The 19,263-nt window shown below is 45.5% G+C and overlaps 1 protein-coding gene across 2 annotated transcripts; it reads right to left on the minus strand.

Moving 5' to 3' along the window:
- Positions 1–435: 435 nt before the first annotated feature.
- On the minus strand, positions 436–7,370 carry LOC123128204 (uncharacterized). Of its 2 annotated transcripts, none has more exons than XM_044548143.1 (8): positions 7,072–7,364; positions 4,772–4,838; positions 4,526–4,594; positions 4,374–4,435; positions 4,040–4,129; positions 3,845–3,966; positions 2,280–2,337; positions 436–901 (listed from the first exon to the last, which is right to left on the minus strand). In XM_044548143.1, the coding sequence occupies exons 3-8, from the start codon at positions 4,590–4,592 to the stop codon at positions 701–703; spliced, it is 600 nt and encodes a 199-aa protein (XP_044404078.1). In that variant the 5' UTR covers positions 4,593–4,594; positions 4,772–4,838; positions 7,072–7,364; the 3' UTR covers positions 436–700. The 2 variants fall into 2 exon arrangements, with proteins under 2 accessions (XP_044404078.1, XP_044404079.1); XM_044548144.1 differs by lacking the exon at positions 436–901 and adding an exon at positions 1,700–1,768 and having other exon boundaries at positions 7,072–7,370.
- Between the last annotated feature and the right edge of the window lie 11,893 nt (positions 7,371–19,263).

The raw sequence follows: 19,263 nt of genomic DNA on the forward strand, positions 1-19,263 counted from the left end.
ATATCTAGATTACTTGTTATAGGTATGAATGTATTTAGATGTATTTTAGTTCTAGATACATCCATTCCTACGACGAGTAATTTGGAACAGAGGGAGTAGATGGCAGCGGTCTCCTCCACGAGACCCCGTCGATCCTGTAAAACTTCCAGATGCAATCGCAAGGAGACCTCACGAACAAAACAGGAACCCTAGATGCAGCATCACCATCCCGCCCACCACAAACGCTCAAGACCAGGAAGTGGCTCAACGACCACCCCTTGATAACTCAAGAACCACCAGCATCTAGGGAGAGTAAAGCAACATAGTAGAACATCTGCTTTCATTAAATTATTATTATTATCATTAGAAAGATATAAACGCAACAGTTCACCTTTGCCGTTTTACTCTCAATCTGCTAAGACTACGATAGTTACCAACCAAAACAGCCAGTAATAATATACCAATTCCCCATATGTAATAATGCGGTAGGAACCAAAGGACTAGCAAACAATTCCCGTACATTCCATCGACCATTACACATCGGAAATTGAAACTTGAAACAAGCGACTAGAAAACTGCCTGTAAACTTCAGTTAAGATTCTGTTCACAGCTCGCAGAGAATACAAATACGAGAGGCAACACATGGCCAGGTAGAATTCCAGGGGTGAGGCTTCTCCCTTCCGAGGAACACCAGTGATAATGTTCTATATGGGTGCCATGCTCAACGGTTACCACCACCGCTGCGGACACCATATCCCCCTCTGCCTCGCCGCTGCTGCTGACCACGCCGCTGCTGGTTAAACTGATGGCCATTGGTAGGAGCTTTTGGTTGCTGCGGTGGCATGACCCTCATCCGTTGCTGCTTCATCTGTGCAAAGAGCGCATCCATTGTCCTTGGAGGCTCATTCTGCATCTCCTTACCCTAGTAACAGAAAGAAAACATTATTAGCAATGCTACAAAAAGGTATTAGGTGGACAACAAATGCAATACAAATATGAAATGTTTAGGCAGGGTTTCATGTCTCATGCAACTCAAGAAAAACCAGTGTGTTTCATGTTTGTCATCGAGGTGCAGAAAAACATTGCAATAGGAAAAACACATGAATAAGATATCATATACTATGGTTTCCTACACGATCTCGAAAATAGGAATTTTGAAGTAGTGTGTTTCGATGGTTCACAGGAAATAAATACAGGAATTGTGAAGGCATGAGGAGAGTCCATAGAGATAGAGAAAGTGTATTGGACTTCTGAGAGGAAAAGAAAAATGAGGTTTAGCACATATTAGATTTCCTATGGAATTGTAGGCATGGGATGCATCCCACTGGAATTTGACAAGCCAGAATCCTACATCCAAAACTCAAAGGGCTGGAACCAACATTTGTGCAAAATACAATACAAAAGGGCGCTTAAAATGCTAGATGTCACTCTGCAAAGAAGATGCTATTTTTCGATAGTGGAAATGCGTGCAAAACAAACACGCATCAAGATATGTTACTAGGAGTTGAGTATGAAGTCGTTTTTTAAGCAACTTTCCATGCATGCACAAGAATACCTTCCAACTCCTAACCGTCATAAATGGAAAATATTATCATATGCCAATCTAGTTTTAACTACTCCAATCAGAGAAAGATATGTGTAAATGTGTATTGATGTCTTCCAAGTAAAAAACCAAATCTCATAACTAGCTCCACTACCTACCATAAAAGGCATATAAACATCTATATTCTTCCCCTTAGATAGCCATCCCCGCAGTACTCTTTAGAATAGCACACTGGTGCGATCTCTTCTGTAACCACAGACCCATCAGTGATCGCTTTTAGCAGGCATATATATGACCACGGCATACACAGGGCGACAAACAACTTTGTGGGTTTCATATCTGGCAAGTACCTTCAACTAAACATGTGGAGTATTAAATACATCTACTACCAATCAATACTGATAATACTGGATAACTGATCCAGATCAGCATGGCCTATTCTGAAACAAGCAACAGTATCCTTTTTTGGAAGTAACATTTTCTATTAGCACGATGTTTTTGAAGCAGCATAAAACAAGTGAAAAGGTTGGCACCAACAATCAGAATGCTAATTAGATAAAAAAAAATAGCTACTAGCTGTGCTACAATGGTGCTCCCATTCCTACAAGGTAGAGAACTTAAGCAAGTGGACAAATAGATCAACAAGGTTTACACATTAAATAACAACAAAATTAGAAGGCTTGTCCTCAAATATTATAAAGAACAATGATCATAGCTTATATTGCTAAGTCTACTTCCATTTCAAATCAGTTTGTACCTTGCTGTTCTGAAGAGCCTCGCTTACGGGCCTCCTCTGTGCTGAGGTAGACGGGCCACTGCATACAGAGCAAAACATTAGTGGCCCACATGAGGAGTTACCTACCAAGAATCGTGCGCAACAGAGAACCAACAGGTAGTTTTAATGGTCTGTTCTTCATGGTGGTAAAGCACAATCACCATACTCTTCAAAATAAGAATTCTCTATGTTCTAAATCAGGTGCACATACCATGTTTTTGAACAAAACAAAGCAATAAATGATAACTATAACTGATTTCTGATCAAAGACTGCATATATAGATTCCACTTGATCCATAAGGCCTCACATCCTATACTGTTACATCCACCAAATGAATGCAGACAATCCAACAACTTTCCCAGTTGACACAATTTTACTGCTTGGTCAGACCGTTAAGCTCATGATAGCAAGTTAGACTGCTGAGACAATCAAGCCAAAGGAATGCTAGGAATCAAGGAAAGTGATCACATGAGTTGGTCCCAAAAGGCAGCCTCCATACAGCACGGCGTACTGGGATGATTCTTGACAAGAAAAAATCATGAGATACCATGATATACTATTACCCAGTTGAACTGCGGACACATGGCTAGCTTCTTTGCTGAGAACCAGTGAACAATTGAAAACATAGAGCACTTGCTGATCGAAATCCAAGATAGGCACTGGCAATAATGCACGACACTATGATACAAACCAATCAGGCATATGAGAACAGCAGCAAAAATAAATTACTGAGACACAGCATACGACAATTTTGTTGGTGTGAACACACTAACCTACATTCACACTGTTTTCATGAACAAACAAAAGCTTATCGTCTGCACAATTTAGCTAGTGGTCAAAACCACTTTATCTCTGGTCATACAAAGGATCTGTGGTGTCCAGTGGCCAGTGGTATCAGATGCTAGAAAGTATCATATCCAGCTCCTACCAAGCCAGCAAATGAGAACAAGGTTGACCGCCCAAATAAATAGTGTTGACCACCCAAAATAGCACCAGTCCAACTGCTAATACATCATAAATAGCCTTGTTGTATGTAAGGCAACACCAGATGTACATCCAAGGTGTTCCAGCAGCTTCACAAATTTGACCATCAGTCCATTACAGCCAGAATAAAAGTTTTTGATCACACAGCCATAATGAAAGTAATCCATAGCTTTGTGAGTTTAAGGCCCTTAGATAACCATGCAATCCAATATGATCTGCTCAGTTTACTGCAACTCTTATTCATCGTGTATTTCTCACACTTCAACCAAAAAGTAGGCCTTGTGCCACAATACTACGAAGTTGGTTGATGTTTATACTTCCATGTGAACCAATGGAATACAGATAGCAGCAAAATTAATATGGGTTCAACAGAAACACCAGCACCATAACTTCAGCCAATAGACCCAAAGGTGCAAGTCAAATTATTTAACGGGTCCTTGAATGCCACCTTATCGTAAGCAATAAAAGAACCATTGTTTACCTGTTCATAATTTGTTTGTTCAGATAAAGTGACTAGAGTAACTACACAAAGACAGATAACATTGTAGTGATTTGTTGATACCTTGGTTTGTTCCATCTGTCAGCCCTACCGCGCACAGGCATAGTAGCAGCCTTGTTTGCAGCCTGCTTTGTGATTTGGAACTGATTTGCATCAAGATTTGACCTCCTTTGTGCCAGAACACCCTAATAAACCAAAGCAACATTAGAAAACCAAACATAAGGCAATCTATATACAGTAACTTTGAGTAGCACATACTTGTCGTATAGATGATCTAGACTCATGAAATCGCTGAACCTTTGCCTTCCCTTGATTACTATTACCATTCTGAAAAGGACGCTTTTTTACCTGTGATTACAGAAAATATGGTAATTATCAGAACTTGGCAGTACATTATAACAATGTAAAGGAAGAGGGGCACAACAACAACAACAACAACAAAGCCTTTAGTCCCAAACAAGTTGGGGTAGGCTAGAGGTGAAACCCATAAGATCTCACAACCAACTCATGGTTCTGGCACATGGATAGCAAGCTTCCACGCACCCCTATCCATGGCGAAGAGGGGCGCACTCAAATGAATTATAAGGCCTACCTGCTGTCTAGGGGCTTTCTTGCCTGCAGGACCTTTTTTCTTTGACATCTTAATAATATCCTCTGTATAAACACACAAGAAAAAACATGAGCTAAGTTAATCTCCAAGATATGAATCAGTGTCACAGAACAAACAACAAATGAATAGCATACCCAGAGTCATGTCCATCTTTTTCTCAGTAAAAGCAATAGCTTCAGCAGTGAGTGGCACTGAATCCATATCTGAAAGCAATTAGGGAAAGAATCACTAAAATGCACCGATACGGACAGGTGTATCAGTATCGGGCCGATAAAGATACGTAATTTGCCATTTTGGAAAAGCGCCAATACAGGGATACGTTTTACTAAATTTTTTTATTCAAAAAAAAATGTGTACAGAAGCTAGGAACAGCAGATTACCTTGTTTGCTGCTCTCCTGAGGATGCTGAAGCAGCTCCAAGCCTCTCCAATTGACTATGTTGATGCCCTGTTCAAAAGGGATATGATTAGACTCTTAGTAAGTGTAGAATTAATATGGAACAAAATCAAATCATTAGGGAGTGATTGGTTCAGCTGAAAATTTTGGAAAAGCTGCTGTGAACTTTGGGAAAGCAGCTGTGAGAAAGCTGACAGTTGCTTGGTTGGAACAACAGTGAAACTGTGGATTGAGTTTGAATAGTCCGTAATGCCCCCTAATGACCCTGAAGGAAAATTTCATTTTTGTAATGTGAGTTCTAAATTATAGCACTACACATGCTCTTTCAAAGTTGAAGAGGTTTCTGAATTTATGTAATTTTGTTCAAATTCACCAGCATATGCAATTCAATTTTTACACAATAATATTCATAGAAATTCTGCACATTGTTTCATTTCAATCAAATCCGTAGAGATATTTTCACCCCCAAAAAATCAAACTTGTGACTTGTTGGACAGAGATTTAAAACCAAAGCATATTCATTCTTCCAAGACGAATACAAAGAACTGATGGCACGAGTATACAACAGAAAGCGTTGATCAATACCAACCTTTGAGCCAATGTTAAAAAAAAAGCTGAAAGCGGAAAGCGTAAGCGAAGCGGAAGGCCACAGCTTAGAGCAGTTGGGCGCTTGAACGTTTTTTTGTGTTTTTTTTTTTGCTTTCGAAATTGGACAGAATATGGCTGCTTTTGAATAATATTCACAGGAAAATAGGAAACATAGCACATAAATAATTGAAATAGCATGTGAAATGCAGTGCACGCCATTGTAAATACACAACAGGTTCACACAGCAAGCAAAATAGCAGGTAAAAGCCTAAAATGGAGTTCATTTTCAAACAAACATAGCCTAATAATAAGATAAATGGCATGTTGCCATCAATTGCCCAAGCAAGCAGAAGCATATTTCACCTGTTTAGAAGCATAAACAATAAAAGAGAACTTGAGGAAACAGACATTGCCCCTTAGTTTTGGATTTAACGACAGGTACTGCATGTTGTGTTCACATAAATGGGTACATGGGGTAATTATGTGTTGCAGGAAATTTCAATGGTGTGAACCTATCAAAGAATAGTATCAAATGTTGCCATCCACTATCGCAACACCCTCTCCTTTCCCCTCCCTTCTAACCCCAGCCGAAAACCCAATTTCAGCCCAGCCCTTATTACCCCCATTTTCCCCTCCCACCTAGTCGACTTCAGCTCCAGCCTAATAGATTTCCCAGTGCTTTCGCTCGCCAAACCACGTGCAGCGCACACTAAACCAGCGCCTAGCGCTAAATCGCCGCCAAAATCCCGCTAAATGTCGCCTAGTGTTAAACCATCGCCTAGGGCAGAAGCGAGGCAGTAAGCCATCACTCAGCGCCTAAGCACGACTAAGTGTCACTTAAAAACGATTTCCCAAACATTGCTTTGAACTTATGGCACAAATACATAACAAAAAACTAAACGATTGACAACTGCAAACATAGCTCACTGCATCCATCAAGTGTGCATGTCAGGTAACATCATCTCAAGGTTCATGAACCACGCAAAACCAACCCCTACATTGTAAAATTATCCCATCTAGGACTGCATGGTGCCATCCACATCTGCTTCCCCTTACACTTCACCGAACATGTACAACCAGTACAAGAAAAGCCAGACCAAATGGACACAATCAATTATCCATCATCAAATACAAGCACCCACTACATGGACACAATCTGAAACCTATAGCAATTATTCATCACCAATTTTGAATAAAACATTCTACTTTATCAAAAGAAGTTAAAAAAAAGTATGCAGTCTAGCAAAATGAAACTAATGCATACTATGGTCTAGGTAAAGTCCAAAGAAAAAGCATGGCATTCTGCCGATTTTTGCAAGAGCCAAACAAAACAAAAATCTCCTCTACTCCCCGTGTGTCGACAGAGTAAACATAAACAAAAATAATTCATCTCCTCTACTCGCACTAAACGCGGATCACTCTTCCAAACAGAGGGATTGCACCAGTACATGTACATGTTCAGTTTGGCGCATCTACAAAACAACTGAACCAGCCATCCCTCTTTAAATAAATAAACAATATAAACGATGTGCGATCTACAATCCAACTGAACCAGCCATCCATCAACAGCAATTCATACAAATACGTATACAAAGGAAAAGGAAATAAGAGCATGGCAGGGTATTCTAGAAAAAATAAGAGCATGGCAGGGGAGGGATGGAAGGAGTAGGAGGGAGGAGTAAGGAGAGGTGGTTACCTAGTGACGCGGCGCGGCCCCGGACGGCCGGCGCTACACGAATACCCGCCGGGGCGGATGGAGGTTCGCACGAGGGAGGGCGGAGCAGGAGGAACGGCCTGCACGAGGCCTGAAGGGGCGGGGGGGGGGCAGGGCGGCGGAGACTCCGGCCGGATGGCGTGTCAGGCTTCGGCGGCGACGCGCAACTACAACGCGGCAGCCGATTGAAGCCCGGAGCACGAGATTAGGTCAGGAGACGAGAGGGGGAGGAGGAGATATGGGATGCGTCCGGATCCCCGAGAATTTGCCAAACGGTGAATTTTGCAAAATTTTAAGAGGAACTACAACCGGACACCTCAAATCACCCTTGTGCGTTCAGACGGACTGTCCAGTCATTGTTGGTCATGAAATTGCCACTTAAGGGCATCCCCGGACCCGCAAATCTCCCGCCTGCGTCTAGATCACGCTGTCCGGACCGTGAAAATCATCCAACGCGGTCCTGCATCGTTCCATGGAACTGTCCAGGCGCGATTTTTCCCGCAAACCGGAGACAAACGTGGGGGCTTTGCATTAATCCGAACACGCGAAACGTCGCTCTCCGCCCCCCCCCCCCCGCCCACCCAAAAGGAAGGCGGAGCCCACGCTTTGGTAGCATCCCGCACTGTTTTCGCGCCAAAATCCCCCACTCTCTTCTTCCATTCCCCGCCGCTCTGCACCCAATTCTCGCTCTTTTCTCCCACCCTATCCTTCCTTCTGCCGCCAACGCATGGAACCGTCGGAGAACTATCAAAGATGGAGCAGACGGAGGTGCCGGAGGATCCCAACATCACGCTCGCCCAGAAGATCAGCTCGAAGACGTGGCAAAATCGTTGCGTCAAAGTGAAGGCCGCAAAGGAGGAGAAACTCAAGAAACGGTTGGTCGCCGATGGGCCTGGTGGTGGCGATGGTGTGGATGTCGTGGCGGACGAGGCGGTCGGCGCCGCTATGACGAACGCCGCCAGATGGGTGCACCGACAGTATAGACAACGTTTTGGCCAGAGCCTTACAAGCCTCCGTACTACTACGTCGCCAAGCAGCTCGGAATCCCCGCATGTGTGGTGCCTTACATCGTCGACATTAATGCGGCGCCGCTCTTCTTCGAGTATTCTTCACCGCAACTCGTCCGAGCGCTGGCGGCTGCCGGGGAGCAGATGGGTGCCCGCAAGTTGTTTGTTGCAATGCCCAGAGTGGGGGTCGGCATACGACGCGGACAGGGAAATGCTCGACATCATCTGCGAGGGAGGCGAGGAAGGAGGAGTGGGCTATGAGGATGGGTAGGTGGAAGACTCGGATCCCACCCAGTCCGGCAACTACCATCAGCATCAGTCCTACACCCAGACCGGCGATGGCACATAGCAAAAGCAACATTGGGCCGTCGGATAGCAGCATCCGGAGGGGGAGGAGGAGGACGGCGACGACGATGATCCGGATGATACAACCGGCGGTCCGAAGAAGAAGGGTAGAGTAGGAAGCTTCAACATGCGGGAGGACGAGCTGTTGTACGATGCATGGTTGGCCACTAGCCTTGATCCTCTCCATGGCATGGAGCAAAAGGGCACAACCTTTTGGAGGAACATTCACGTATGGTTTCATGAACACAAGCATTTCGTGTCTTACTCCGATACGATCATCCGCAACCGTGAGTGGAAGTCGCACAACCATCGATGGTACACTATCCAAGAGGTCGTGTCCAAGTATTGCATGCACTTGAAGCATCTCATGGCACAGTGGCCTAGCGATGCACAAATCACAGAGCAAGTAAGTTGATCACTAGCCAGATATACTTTAGTTTTGTTGATCACTAGCCGGACATGTATTGATTTGTTGATCACTAGAGGATATGCATTGTTGATGTTGTTTCACTTTGTAGCCTACTCGTGCATGGTTGGTGTACAAGAAGTTGGATAAGAAGTCCTTCACCGACATGCATCGTTGGTTGAAGTTGAATGAGCAACTGAAGTGGAACTTTTTCATTGCCAAGACCGCCGCCCAAGCCAATGAGGAAGAAACCGGTGACCCTGCCGACCCAACGCAAGAACCACTGAAGAAGGTTAGAAGAAATTTACGGGGCAAGAAGTGGGAGGAGGAGAGGGAAGAGCGAGAAGGTGCGGTGACCAAGCTGACGGAGAGGTTCGAGGACATCTTGGTGAAGGAGGAGGAGGCATGCACGAGGCGCTCGCACATTTATACGTCTCCAACGTATCTATAATTTTTGATTGTTCCATGCTGTTATATGATGACCCACAAGTATAGGGGATCTACCGTAGTCCTTTCGATAAGTAAGAGTGTCAAACCCAACAAGGAGCAGAAAGAAATGATAAGCGGTTTCCAGCAAGGTATTCTCTGCAAGTACTGAAATAAGTGGTAACAGATAGTTTTGTGATAAGGTAATTTGTAACGAGCAACAAGTAACAAAAGTAAATAAGGTGCAGTAAGGTGGCCCAATCCTTTTGTAGCAAAGGACAAGCCTGGACAAACTCTTATAAGATGTAAAGTGCTCCCGAGGACACCTGAGAATATCGTCAAGCTAGTTTTCATCACGCTCATATGATTCGCGTTCGGTACTTTGATAATTTGGTATGTGTGTGGACCGGTGCTTGGGTACTGCCCTTACTTGGACAAGCATCCCACTTATGATTAACCTCTATTGCAAGCATCCGCAACTACAACAAAAGTATTAAGGTAAACCTAACCATAGCATGAAACATATGGATCCAAATCAGCCCCTTACGAAGCAACGCATAAACTAGGGTTTAAGCTTCTGTCACTCTAGCAACCCATCATCTACTTATTACTTCCCAATGCCTTCCTCTAGGCCCAAATAATGGTGAAGTGTCATGTAGTCGACGTTCACATAACACCACTAGAGGAGAGACAACATACATCTCATCAAAATATCGAACGAATACCAAATTCACATGACTGCTAATAGCAAGACTTCTCCCATGTCCTCAGGAACAAAAGTAACTACTCACAAAGCATAAACATGTTCATAATCAGAGGGGTATTAATATGCATATAGGATCTGAACATATGATCTTCCACCAATTAAACCAACTAGCATCAACTACAAGGAGTAATTAACACTACTAGCAACCTACTAGCACCAATCCCGGACTTGGAGACAAGAATTGGATACAAGAGATGAACTAGGGTTTTGAGATGAGATGGTGCTGATGAAGATGTTGATGGAGATTGCCCTCTCCCAATGAGAGGAGTGTTGGTGATGACGTGGCGATAATTTCCCCCTCTTAGAGGGAAGTTTCCCCGACAGAACAGCTCCGCCAAAGCCCTAGATTGGTTCCGCTAAGGTTCCGCCTCGTGGCGGCGGAGTTTCGTCCGAGAAGATGGCTTATCATTTTTTTCCCATTGAAAGACTCCATATAGCATAAGATGGCCACCGGAGGGCCACCAGGGGGCCCACGGGGTAGGGGGGCGCCCAGGGGCTAGGGCGCGCCCCCCACCCTCGTGGGAAGGGTGTGCCCCCCTAGTGAAGTTCTTGCTCTCAGTATTTTTTATATATTTGGAAAACATCTTCCGTGAAGTTTCAGGACTTTTGGAGCTGTGCAGAATAGGTCTCTAATATTTGCTCATTTTCCAACCCAGAATCCCAGCTGCCGGCATTCTCCCTCTTTATGTAAACCTTGTAAAATAAGAGAGAATAGGCATAAGTATTGTGACATAATGTGTAATAACAGCCCACAATGCAATAAATATTGATATAAAAGCATGATGCAAAATGGACGTATCATTATATTATCAATCTCGGATGTTTTATAACCATTTTATAGTCATTTTATATCATTTTTTGGTACTAACCTATTGACATAGTGCCAAGTGCCAATTGTTGTTTTCTGCATGTTTTTTACATCACAGGAAATCAATACCAAACGGAGTCCAAATGCAACGAAACTTTACGAAGATCTTTTATGGACCAGAAGACACCCAATGGGCTAAGGCAGCGCCTGGGGGGTGCTCCGAGGGGAGCAGAACCCACCAGGGTGCGCCAGGAGGCCCAGGCGTGCCCTGGTGGGTTGTGCCCATCTTGGGTGCCCCCCGGACCTCCTCTTTGCTCTATAAATACCCAAATATTCCAGAAACCCTAGGGGAGTCAACGAAAATCAATTCCAGCCGCCGCAGAGTCCAGAACCACCAGATCCAATCTAGACACCATCACGGAGGGGTTCGCCACTTCCATTGGTGCCTCTCTGATGATGCGTGAGTAGTTCTTTGTAGACCTTCGGGATCCGTAGTTAGTAGCTAGATGGCTTCCTCTCTCTCGTTTTATTCTCAATACAATGGTCTCTTGGAGATCCATATGATGTAACTCTTTTTGCGGTGTGTTTGTTGGGATCCGATGAACTTTTGAGTTTATGATCAGATCTATCTTTTTATATCCATGAAAGTTATTTGAGTTTCTTTGATCTCTTATATGCATGATTTCTTATAGCCTCGTATTTCTTCTTCAATATTTGGGTTTTGTTTGCCAAACTTGATCTATTTATCTTACAATGGGAAGAGGTGCTTTGTAGTGGGTTCGATCTTACGGTGCTTGATCCTAGTGACAGAAGGGGAACCGACACATATGTATCGTTGCTACTAAGGATAAAACGATGGGGTATATCTCTACATAGATAGATCTTATCAACATCATGTCATCGTTCTTATTGCATTACTCCGTTTTCCCATGAACTTAATACACTAGATGCATGCTGGATAGCGGTTGATGTGTGGAGTAATAATAGTAGATGCAGGCAGGAGTCAATCTACTAATCCTGGATGTGATGCCTATGTAATGATCATTGCCTGGATATCGTCATGATTATTTGAAGTTCTATCAATTGCCCAACAGTAATTTGTTCACCCACTGTCGGTGTCAAAACCGGCGGATCTCGGGTAGGGGGTCCCGAACTGTACGTCTAGGATCGATGGTAACAGGAGATGGGGGACATAATGTTTTACCCAGGTTCGGGCCCTCTCTATGGAGGTAATACCCTACATCGTGCTTGATAGATCTTGATGAATATGAGTATTACAAGAGTTGATCTACCACGAGATCGTAATGACTAAACCCTAAAATTCTAGTCTGGCTATGATTATCTGGGATTCTCTCTATCTACTGACCTAGCCCCCCGGTTTATATAGACACGTGAGGGATCTAGGGTTACACAAGGTCGGTTATAGAGAAGGAATCTTCATAGTTGGTCACCAAGCTTGCCTTCCATGCCAAGGAGAGTCCTATCCGGACACGGGTGGAGTCTTCGGTCTTTGTATCCTTACAGCCCATCAGTCCGGTCCATATCCAATAGATCGGACACCCGAGGACCCCTTAGTCTAGGACTCCCTCAGTAGCCCCTGAACCAGACTTCAATGACAATGTGTCCGGCGCGCAGATTGTCTTCGGCATTGCAAGGCGGGTTCCCCTTTCCAAATACTTCAGGATAGTCTTCGAATGAAACGAGAGTGTCCGGACCTGCAACATAAGTACCACAGCCGTAGAGAATAGTATTTTACGAGTCCAATCTGCTGATAACTTTTATAATGTGACCTCACGCTCGCCTGGTTATTTATTTCTAACCGTTTCCTATCCCGCCGTTCCACGTTCCGAGGCGTGGTTGTTATTGGCACGTCCTGTCGAAGCAAAGATCGTGTCCCCTTATTGCGGGATTCTCATCAACACGGGCGTGGGTAACCCAACCGTTATGTTGGAAAGATTCCTTAGGAATAGGCAAGTCTTCAGGCTCACGAGGAGGCATTCAATACCCGGTGCCTTTATAAAGGAACCAAGGGCCGTCCTTTTGCGCCAAACCTCTCCTCAGCCTTTCCAACCTCAAGTTCTAGCACCCAAGGTTCGACTTCATTTCTCCAGGCTTCCCCGTCATGTCAGGACCTAACCCTCAAGGTAGATGGGTGGCTTCCTCCGTTACAGAGGAGTATAAGCTTCGGGCGGCTAGATACCTGACCGCGGAGATCCCCCACAGGCTTCTTGCTCAAGGACAGGTTATTCCGACCCCCAGATCCGACGAGAGGGTTGTATTCATCTCTCACTTCCTCCGAGGGCTAGGGTTCGCTCTCCACCCCTTTGTCCGGGGGTTAATATTTTATTACGGACTAGATTTTCACAATCTAGCTCCGGATTCTTTTCTCCATGTCTCAGCGTTTATCATTACATGTGAGGCCTTCCTCCGAATCTCCCCACACTTAGGCCTATGGCTCAAGACCTTTAGTGTGAAGCCGAAGGTAGTCGACAGGGAATAGGCGGAGTGTGGCGGTGCTGTAGTAAGCAGGCTTACCAACACTCCCTGGACAAAAGGCTCTTTCACCGAAACTTCCAACCAATGGCAGCGAGAGTGGTTTTACATCACGGAACCCCGTAGTACTAATTAAGTGGGCAGCTATACCTGCATTCTGTTCCGGCCCTCCGTTATAGCTTGCCTCATGGATCGATAAAGGGCTGGACTGGGGATCAGTTGATGAAGTGCAGACTCTACAGAGCCGCATCCGAACCCTCCTTGAGAAGGACATAGATCTTGTTGACGTGATTCAAGTAATGCTAGTCTGCCGAGCTCTGCCATGCCAGCGTAGGCCTCTCTGCATGTGGGAGTTTAATCCGGAAGGACCACGAACCCTGCAACACTTCTTCGGCATTACGCACAAAGGGATGTGGAAGTTGTTTTTTGGGAAACGAAAACATTGGCCGGACACCGCTGAGGACGCCGGCCTCGACTGCAACCGCTCAGATACCCCGGTAAGCACTTGACTTCTGAACACTTTGTATTTAAGTATGCCGTAATACATTATTGAGCAAACTATATTTTTTTTCCAGGGCTGGATAAAGAAAGCAGAACTAATTAGGTGTTCGACCCCCCCTTCCCGAAGTCTCAGCGGATCCCGTGTTAACAAGGATGCTGGCCCCGGCGCCACGCCAGATGCCTGTGAAGGAGAGTAAAGCGGAGAGTGGGAGGACCAAAGATGGCCTCTATCCCAAAGGTATATCAGACATCGTGTCCGGGGGAATCAAGATTCCATCGTCCGAAGACAAAAATGAGGGGAAGTCAACATCTCTTCCACCCAGGGAAAGAAAAGGGCCGCCTCTAAAGATTGGGAGAAAAAGGCTCCTAAGCGAGGCAAGATGCCTCTGACGGGTGGCCCGGGCTTGGGGGACGACGTCATCGTGCAGTCCCACAATGAGGATAAGCCTCTGGCCAAATCGTAAGTGGACAAGGGTGTTTTAAACATGTCCCGTTCCTTTCTTGTAACGTCCAGAGTATATGTTTTTTGCAGTTCGACACACAGTCTTCTTCAACAGTCCTCTTCCTTGGGGGACCTCCTCCCAGAGATGATGGAAAGCGAGACGCCTCCACCGATCTCCTCGCCCAATAGAGCGGACGACTTCGAGGTATCGTCGTGGAGGGTCTCCCCCGATCAACAAGTGGTGCAAGAGATGAAGACACCATTCGAAGGTAATACTTCGGAGGCCTAGGGTCTGGGAGCCAATAATGGAGGTCCCGAGAAGTCCGGTCTACAGCCGAATACGAATAAACGGATTCCTTCAAAGGGAGGCTGTACTCCTTCAGCAGCTTCCGGGGACCCAGAGGCACCGGATACATTGACGAACATGCTGCGACAGGCCTACGTCTCAGAGGAACATCGTACCTTGATGGGCATGGTGGTCGAAAAGGACCTGTCCGCGAAAAGTGGATTGAATGAGGCCTTCGTGAGCTTGCTAAGAGGCTTCGAGGTTCATACTATAATATGTTTGATTGTGTTTTATTTACCAAATACACCTGTGTATAGATAGTAGCCCCTAAGACTCTGGTTGGCTTCCCAAGGGAGGCGACCAGAGGATCAAAATATGTGCCCAAGAAATAATCTGGTCAATTGGAACGCAGGCCGTGGCCTCCCCGGTAACTGCCCGGACTACAGAAGTTGTGGATTTGCAACACAAGATTGATGAGGCGGATAAGGATATCACGCTTATCAACAGGCGCTGGACGAGGCGCAAGGTATGTTTTTGGGGGAGCTACACTGTGCAGGTGTTTTACAATATAAGCATGATGCGAAGATTTGTGTAATAAGATGTACATATCTGCAGATGGTGCTGCCGCGGTCGAGATCCTTCGAGCTGAGCTAGCCCGGGCCAAGGAGCAGGCCCGGATTAGTAATGCGGCTACCGAAAAGGCATCTGCCGAGTTAAAGGCCAAACAGGCTGCTCGGCACCAATGCAAGGAGAAAATATCCTCTATGACGCTTGAACTAAAGGAGGCCGCTAGCCGCTACGGATTTCTCGAGAGGGATAATAAAGCCAAAACGACTGACCTTGACAGGGCCTTACAAGAGGCAAGAGAAGCCCGGTCCGAATCTAGAGCGGCCCGGGAGGAGATCCGGCAAGCTGGGGAGATCGCGGCTAGTAAGCCCTTTTTGTTACAAACTAAGTTCGGCGATCCGAATTATGTCCCGCTTAATCAAGTGTGGAGTTCTCCAGATGCTTTATTGGATTTGCCGAAGAGTGCTTCCAATGCGACACAGCTTTACCAAGCACAATAAGGGTATGCAACGAAGAAGCTTTTCTGGTCGCAATTTGGTGCGTCAAAGCGCCCATTGTTGCTGAACGAGCAGATGGCCCAATGGGCAGAACTGCACCGGATATCCGGCGCTACCATGAAAGACGTCGTAGTCCAGTTGTGGCCGACCGAGCCAATTTCGGATAGTTATTCTGGTTTGGTGCGGCGACTTGCTGCCGTGGTGCCACGCATCGACGCCGTTAAGCGATCAACATGCATTGAAGGTGCATGGATGGCCTTTGCCCGTGTGAAAACATAGTAGACGAAGATGAAGGCCATCGATGTTGCAGCAAAGAGTCCACCCAAGGGCAAGGACCATCACGCACCAGAGCATTATTTCGAAGATGTCTTGGAGGCCGCCTGGTTGACAGAGGGTCAGTGCTCGAAAGATATGATGTTCGAGTGAGATGTATTGACATTGTGAAAGACAATATTATTAAATAATAAAGTTTATTTTAGAGTTGCTTAAAAGCTTTGAATCCTCCCGTGCGGCCGTGTTTTTATATGATCTAAAAGATTTCCAGTCGTCGGCTTCAGCCCCCTCGTAGGAAGTACGGGGGTGTTCGGAAAATCAATTGATCACTCTTAACCCAACATCTTAGTCCAAAAAGGAGGTGTTAATGCGGTGAACTAGGCAATTGGACTATAGGGCGTTAACACTTTTACTTAGCCATAGGAGTTTTATGGTGGATCTACGATATAGATCTTGTTATGTAGGCAGTTACCCCAATGCAGTGCATTACATGTATGACCCGAAAGAAGGTCCTTCGTATAATACGGGGGAATCTCAAAAGATCCCGTTAAGTTGTTGAGTGGTTGACCAGCTCCGCCGCATCATGACAGTCAGTTTTCGGCTTTCTCTACTGAGGTGTTTGACCAGGTGAACCAGAAACACAATCGCAGTAGTTCTCCCTTTACTACCCTACCCGATAGAGCGGAACGTAAGGTAGCAAGCACAGGAGCCGGGCAACCCAACTATTGACCCAAGACATGATTCGGAGCTGATGCATATAAGGCCGAACTCGCGACGCCGAAGTATTCTATGAAGCTGTTCGGACTTTGTTGGCAACTCATTTTGTTCCAATGTCAAGCCCCTGGCGCGGTATGCCGGGGTGGGTGCGTGGAACAACAAAAGGAGCAAAATTCGGTTCTTTATAGGAAAGTGAATACCGGATACGGTGTATGTTCACTAGAACCTAACTGACATGCCAATTGTCATTTTATAGATAATAATGCCACAACCCCGGCTATTTGACATGCCAGGGGTCGGCAGCTGAGAAAACAGGCACTTTACAGGCTCGAAAAATAGGGAGTGCGGTCTACAAAAAGTTATTTTGGACCTCCTGTCGCACGTCTACGCCGCCTTTCCTCGGTGAAGGGGCTCCTTAACAGGAGTAGCCTTTGGGTGAATTTATGAACCCGAACTCTGATACAGTCCATGAGATGACCACCCTTTGCGCTACCTGTGGTGAACGGTGATGGAAAAAGAAAGAGTAAATTAGAAAAGGGAAAAGGAAGTAGTTTATGGGAGTACTTGTAGATCCGTCCGTGTTATGCTTCCGCCGATGCCCAGGCTATTTGAAGTGCATAGTTATGTGTGCGCGGTACAGATTTCGCAGGTATATGAGGTGGATGGCGGAAGCCGAACTGCTAGTCCTGCTCCGAACTTGGTCGATCCTGTTGAATGGAGACCGGTGGCTTAATGGCCAACAAGGTATGCGGTTTAATGAGGCTGCTTTGTGCTTTGGCTGACGGCGTTGTAGTGTGCTCCTCAGTCCGGAGGGAGTGTTTCTCCCGCTCCCTGTAGATTTGTGCGTTGCGTATACCATGTTCACTGTTTTCACTTCGGGGTAAATTGCTTCTGACCCCCGAAATCTGGTTGGTGCGCCTCTTCGTCATCGCTATTGCCAGGCGGCCTCCTCCCCTTGTGTTCGGCATTGAGCTTGCCGGCCTGCTTGAAGACCCAACAACTTCTGTTGGTATGATTAGCTGGTTTGTTGGGGCGACCATGAATCTGGCAGGGCCGGTCCAATATCTTGTCCAAATTGGATGGTCCATTGATACGTCTCCAATGTATCTATAATTTTTTATTGTTCCATGCTATATTATATTCTGTTTTGGACATTATTGGGCTTTATTATACACTTTTATATTATTTTTGGGACTAACCTATTAACCGGAGGCCCAGCCCAGAATTGCTGTTTTTTGCCTATTTTAGGGTTTTGTAGAAAAAGAATATCAAACGGAGTCCAAACGGAATGAAGCCTTCGGGAACGTGATTTTCGGAATGAACATGATCCAGAGAACTTGCACCCTACGTCAAGACATCAACCAGGAGGCCACAAGGTAGGGGGCGCTTCTACCCCCCCAAGTGTGCCCTCCACCCTCGTGGGCCCCCTGTTGCTCCACCGACGCACTCATTCCTCCTATATATACCTACGTACCCCCAAACTACCAGATACGGAGCCAAAACCCTAATTCCGCCGCCGTAACTTTCTGTATCCACGAGGTCCCATCTTGGGGCCTGTTCCGGAGCTCCGCCGGAGGGGGCATCGATCACGGAGGGCTTCTACATCAACAACATAGCCTCTCCGATGAAGTGTGAGTAGTTTACTTCAGACCTACGGGTCCATAGTTATTATCTAGATGGCTTCTCCTCTCTTTTTGGATCTCAATACAAAGTTCTCCCCCTCTCTTGTGGAGATCTATTCGATGTAATCTTCTTTTGCGGTGTGTTTGTTGAGACCGATGAATTGTGGGTTTATGATCATGTTTATCTATGAACAATATTTGAATCTTCTCTAAATTCTTTTATGTATGATTGGTTATCTTTGCAAGTCTCTTCGAATTATCAGTTTGGTTTGGCCTACTAGATTGATCTTTCTTGCAATGGGAGAAGTGCTTAGCTTTGGGTTCAATCTTGCGGTGTCCTTTCCTAGTGACAGTAGGGGCAGCAAGGCACGTATTGTATTGTTGCCATCGAGGATAACAAGATGGGGTTTATATCATATTGCATGAGTTTATCCCTCTACATCATGTCATCTTGCTTAAAGCGTTACTCTGTTCTCTTGAACTTAATACTCTAGATGCATGCTGGATAGCGGTCGATGTGTGGAGTAATAGTAGTAGATGCAGGCAGGAGTCGGTCTACTTGTCTCGGACGTGATGCCTATATACATGATCATACCTAGATATTCTCATAACTATGCTCAATTTTGTTAATTGCTCAACAATAATTTGTTTACCCGTCGTGAATACTTATGCACTCGAGAGAAGCCACTAGTGAAACCTATGGCCCCCGGGTCTATCTTCCATCATATTAATCTTCCAATACTTAGTTATTTCCTTTGCCTTTTATTTTACTTTGCATCTTTATCACAAAAATACCAAAAATATTATCTTATCATATCTATCAGATCTCACTCTCGTAAGTGACTGTGTAGGGATTGATAACCCCTTATTGCGTTGGTTGCGAGGATTTGTTTGTTTGTGTAAGTGCGAGGGACTCGTGCGTGGCCTCCTACTGGATTGATACCTTGGTTCTCAAAAACTGAGGGAAATACTTATGCTACTTTGCTGCATCACCCTTTCCTCTTCAAGGGAAAACCAA

This window comes from Triticum aestivum, chromosome 6A (genome assembly GCF_018294505.1).
Source record: "Triticum aestivum cultivar Chinese Spring chromosome 6A, IWGSC CS RefSeq v2.1, whole genome shotgun sequence".
In the NCBI taxonomy this organism is placed as follows: domain Eukaryota; kingdom Viridiplantae; phylum Streptophyta; class Magnoliopsida; order Poales; family Poaceae; genus Triticum; species Triticum aestivum.

What these genes read in the sequence shown, in the direction of transcription:
- LOC123128204 (XM_044548143.1), bottom strand. Translation starts at nt 4,592, where the DNA reads ATGGATTCAGTGCCACTCACTGCTGAAGCTATTGCTTTTACTGAGAAA. An exon ending in AAAGATGGACATGACTCTGG is followed by an intron (nt 4,436 to 4,525) that starts GTATGCTATTCA and finishes GTGTTTATACAG; the next exon opens with AGGATATTATTAAGATGTCA. An exon ending in CTAGATCATCTATACGACAA is followed by an intron (nt 3,967 to 4,039) that starts GTATGTGCTACT and finishes TTGGTTTATTAG; the next exon opens with GGTGTTCTGGCACAAAGGAG.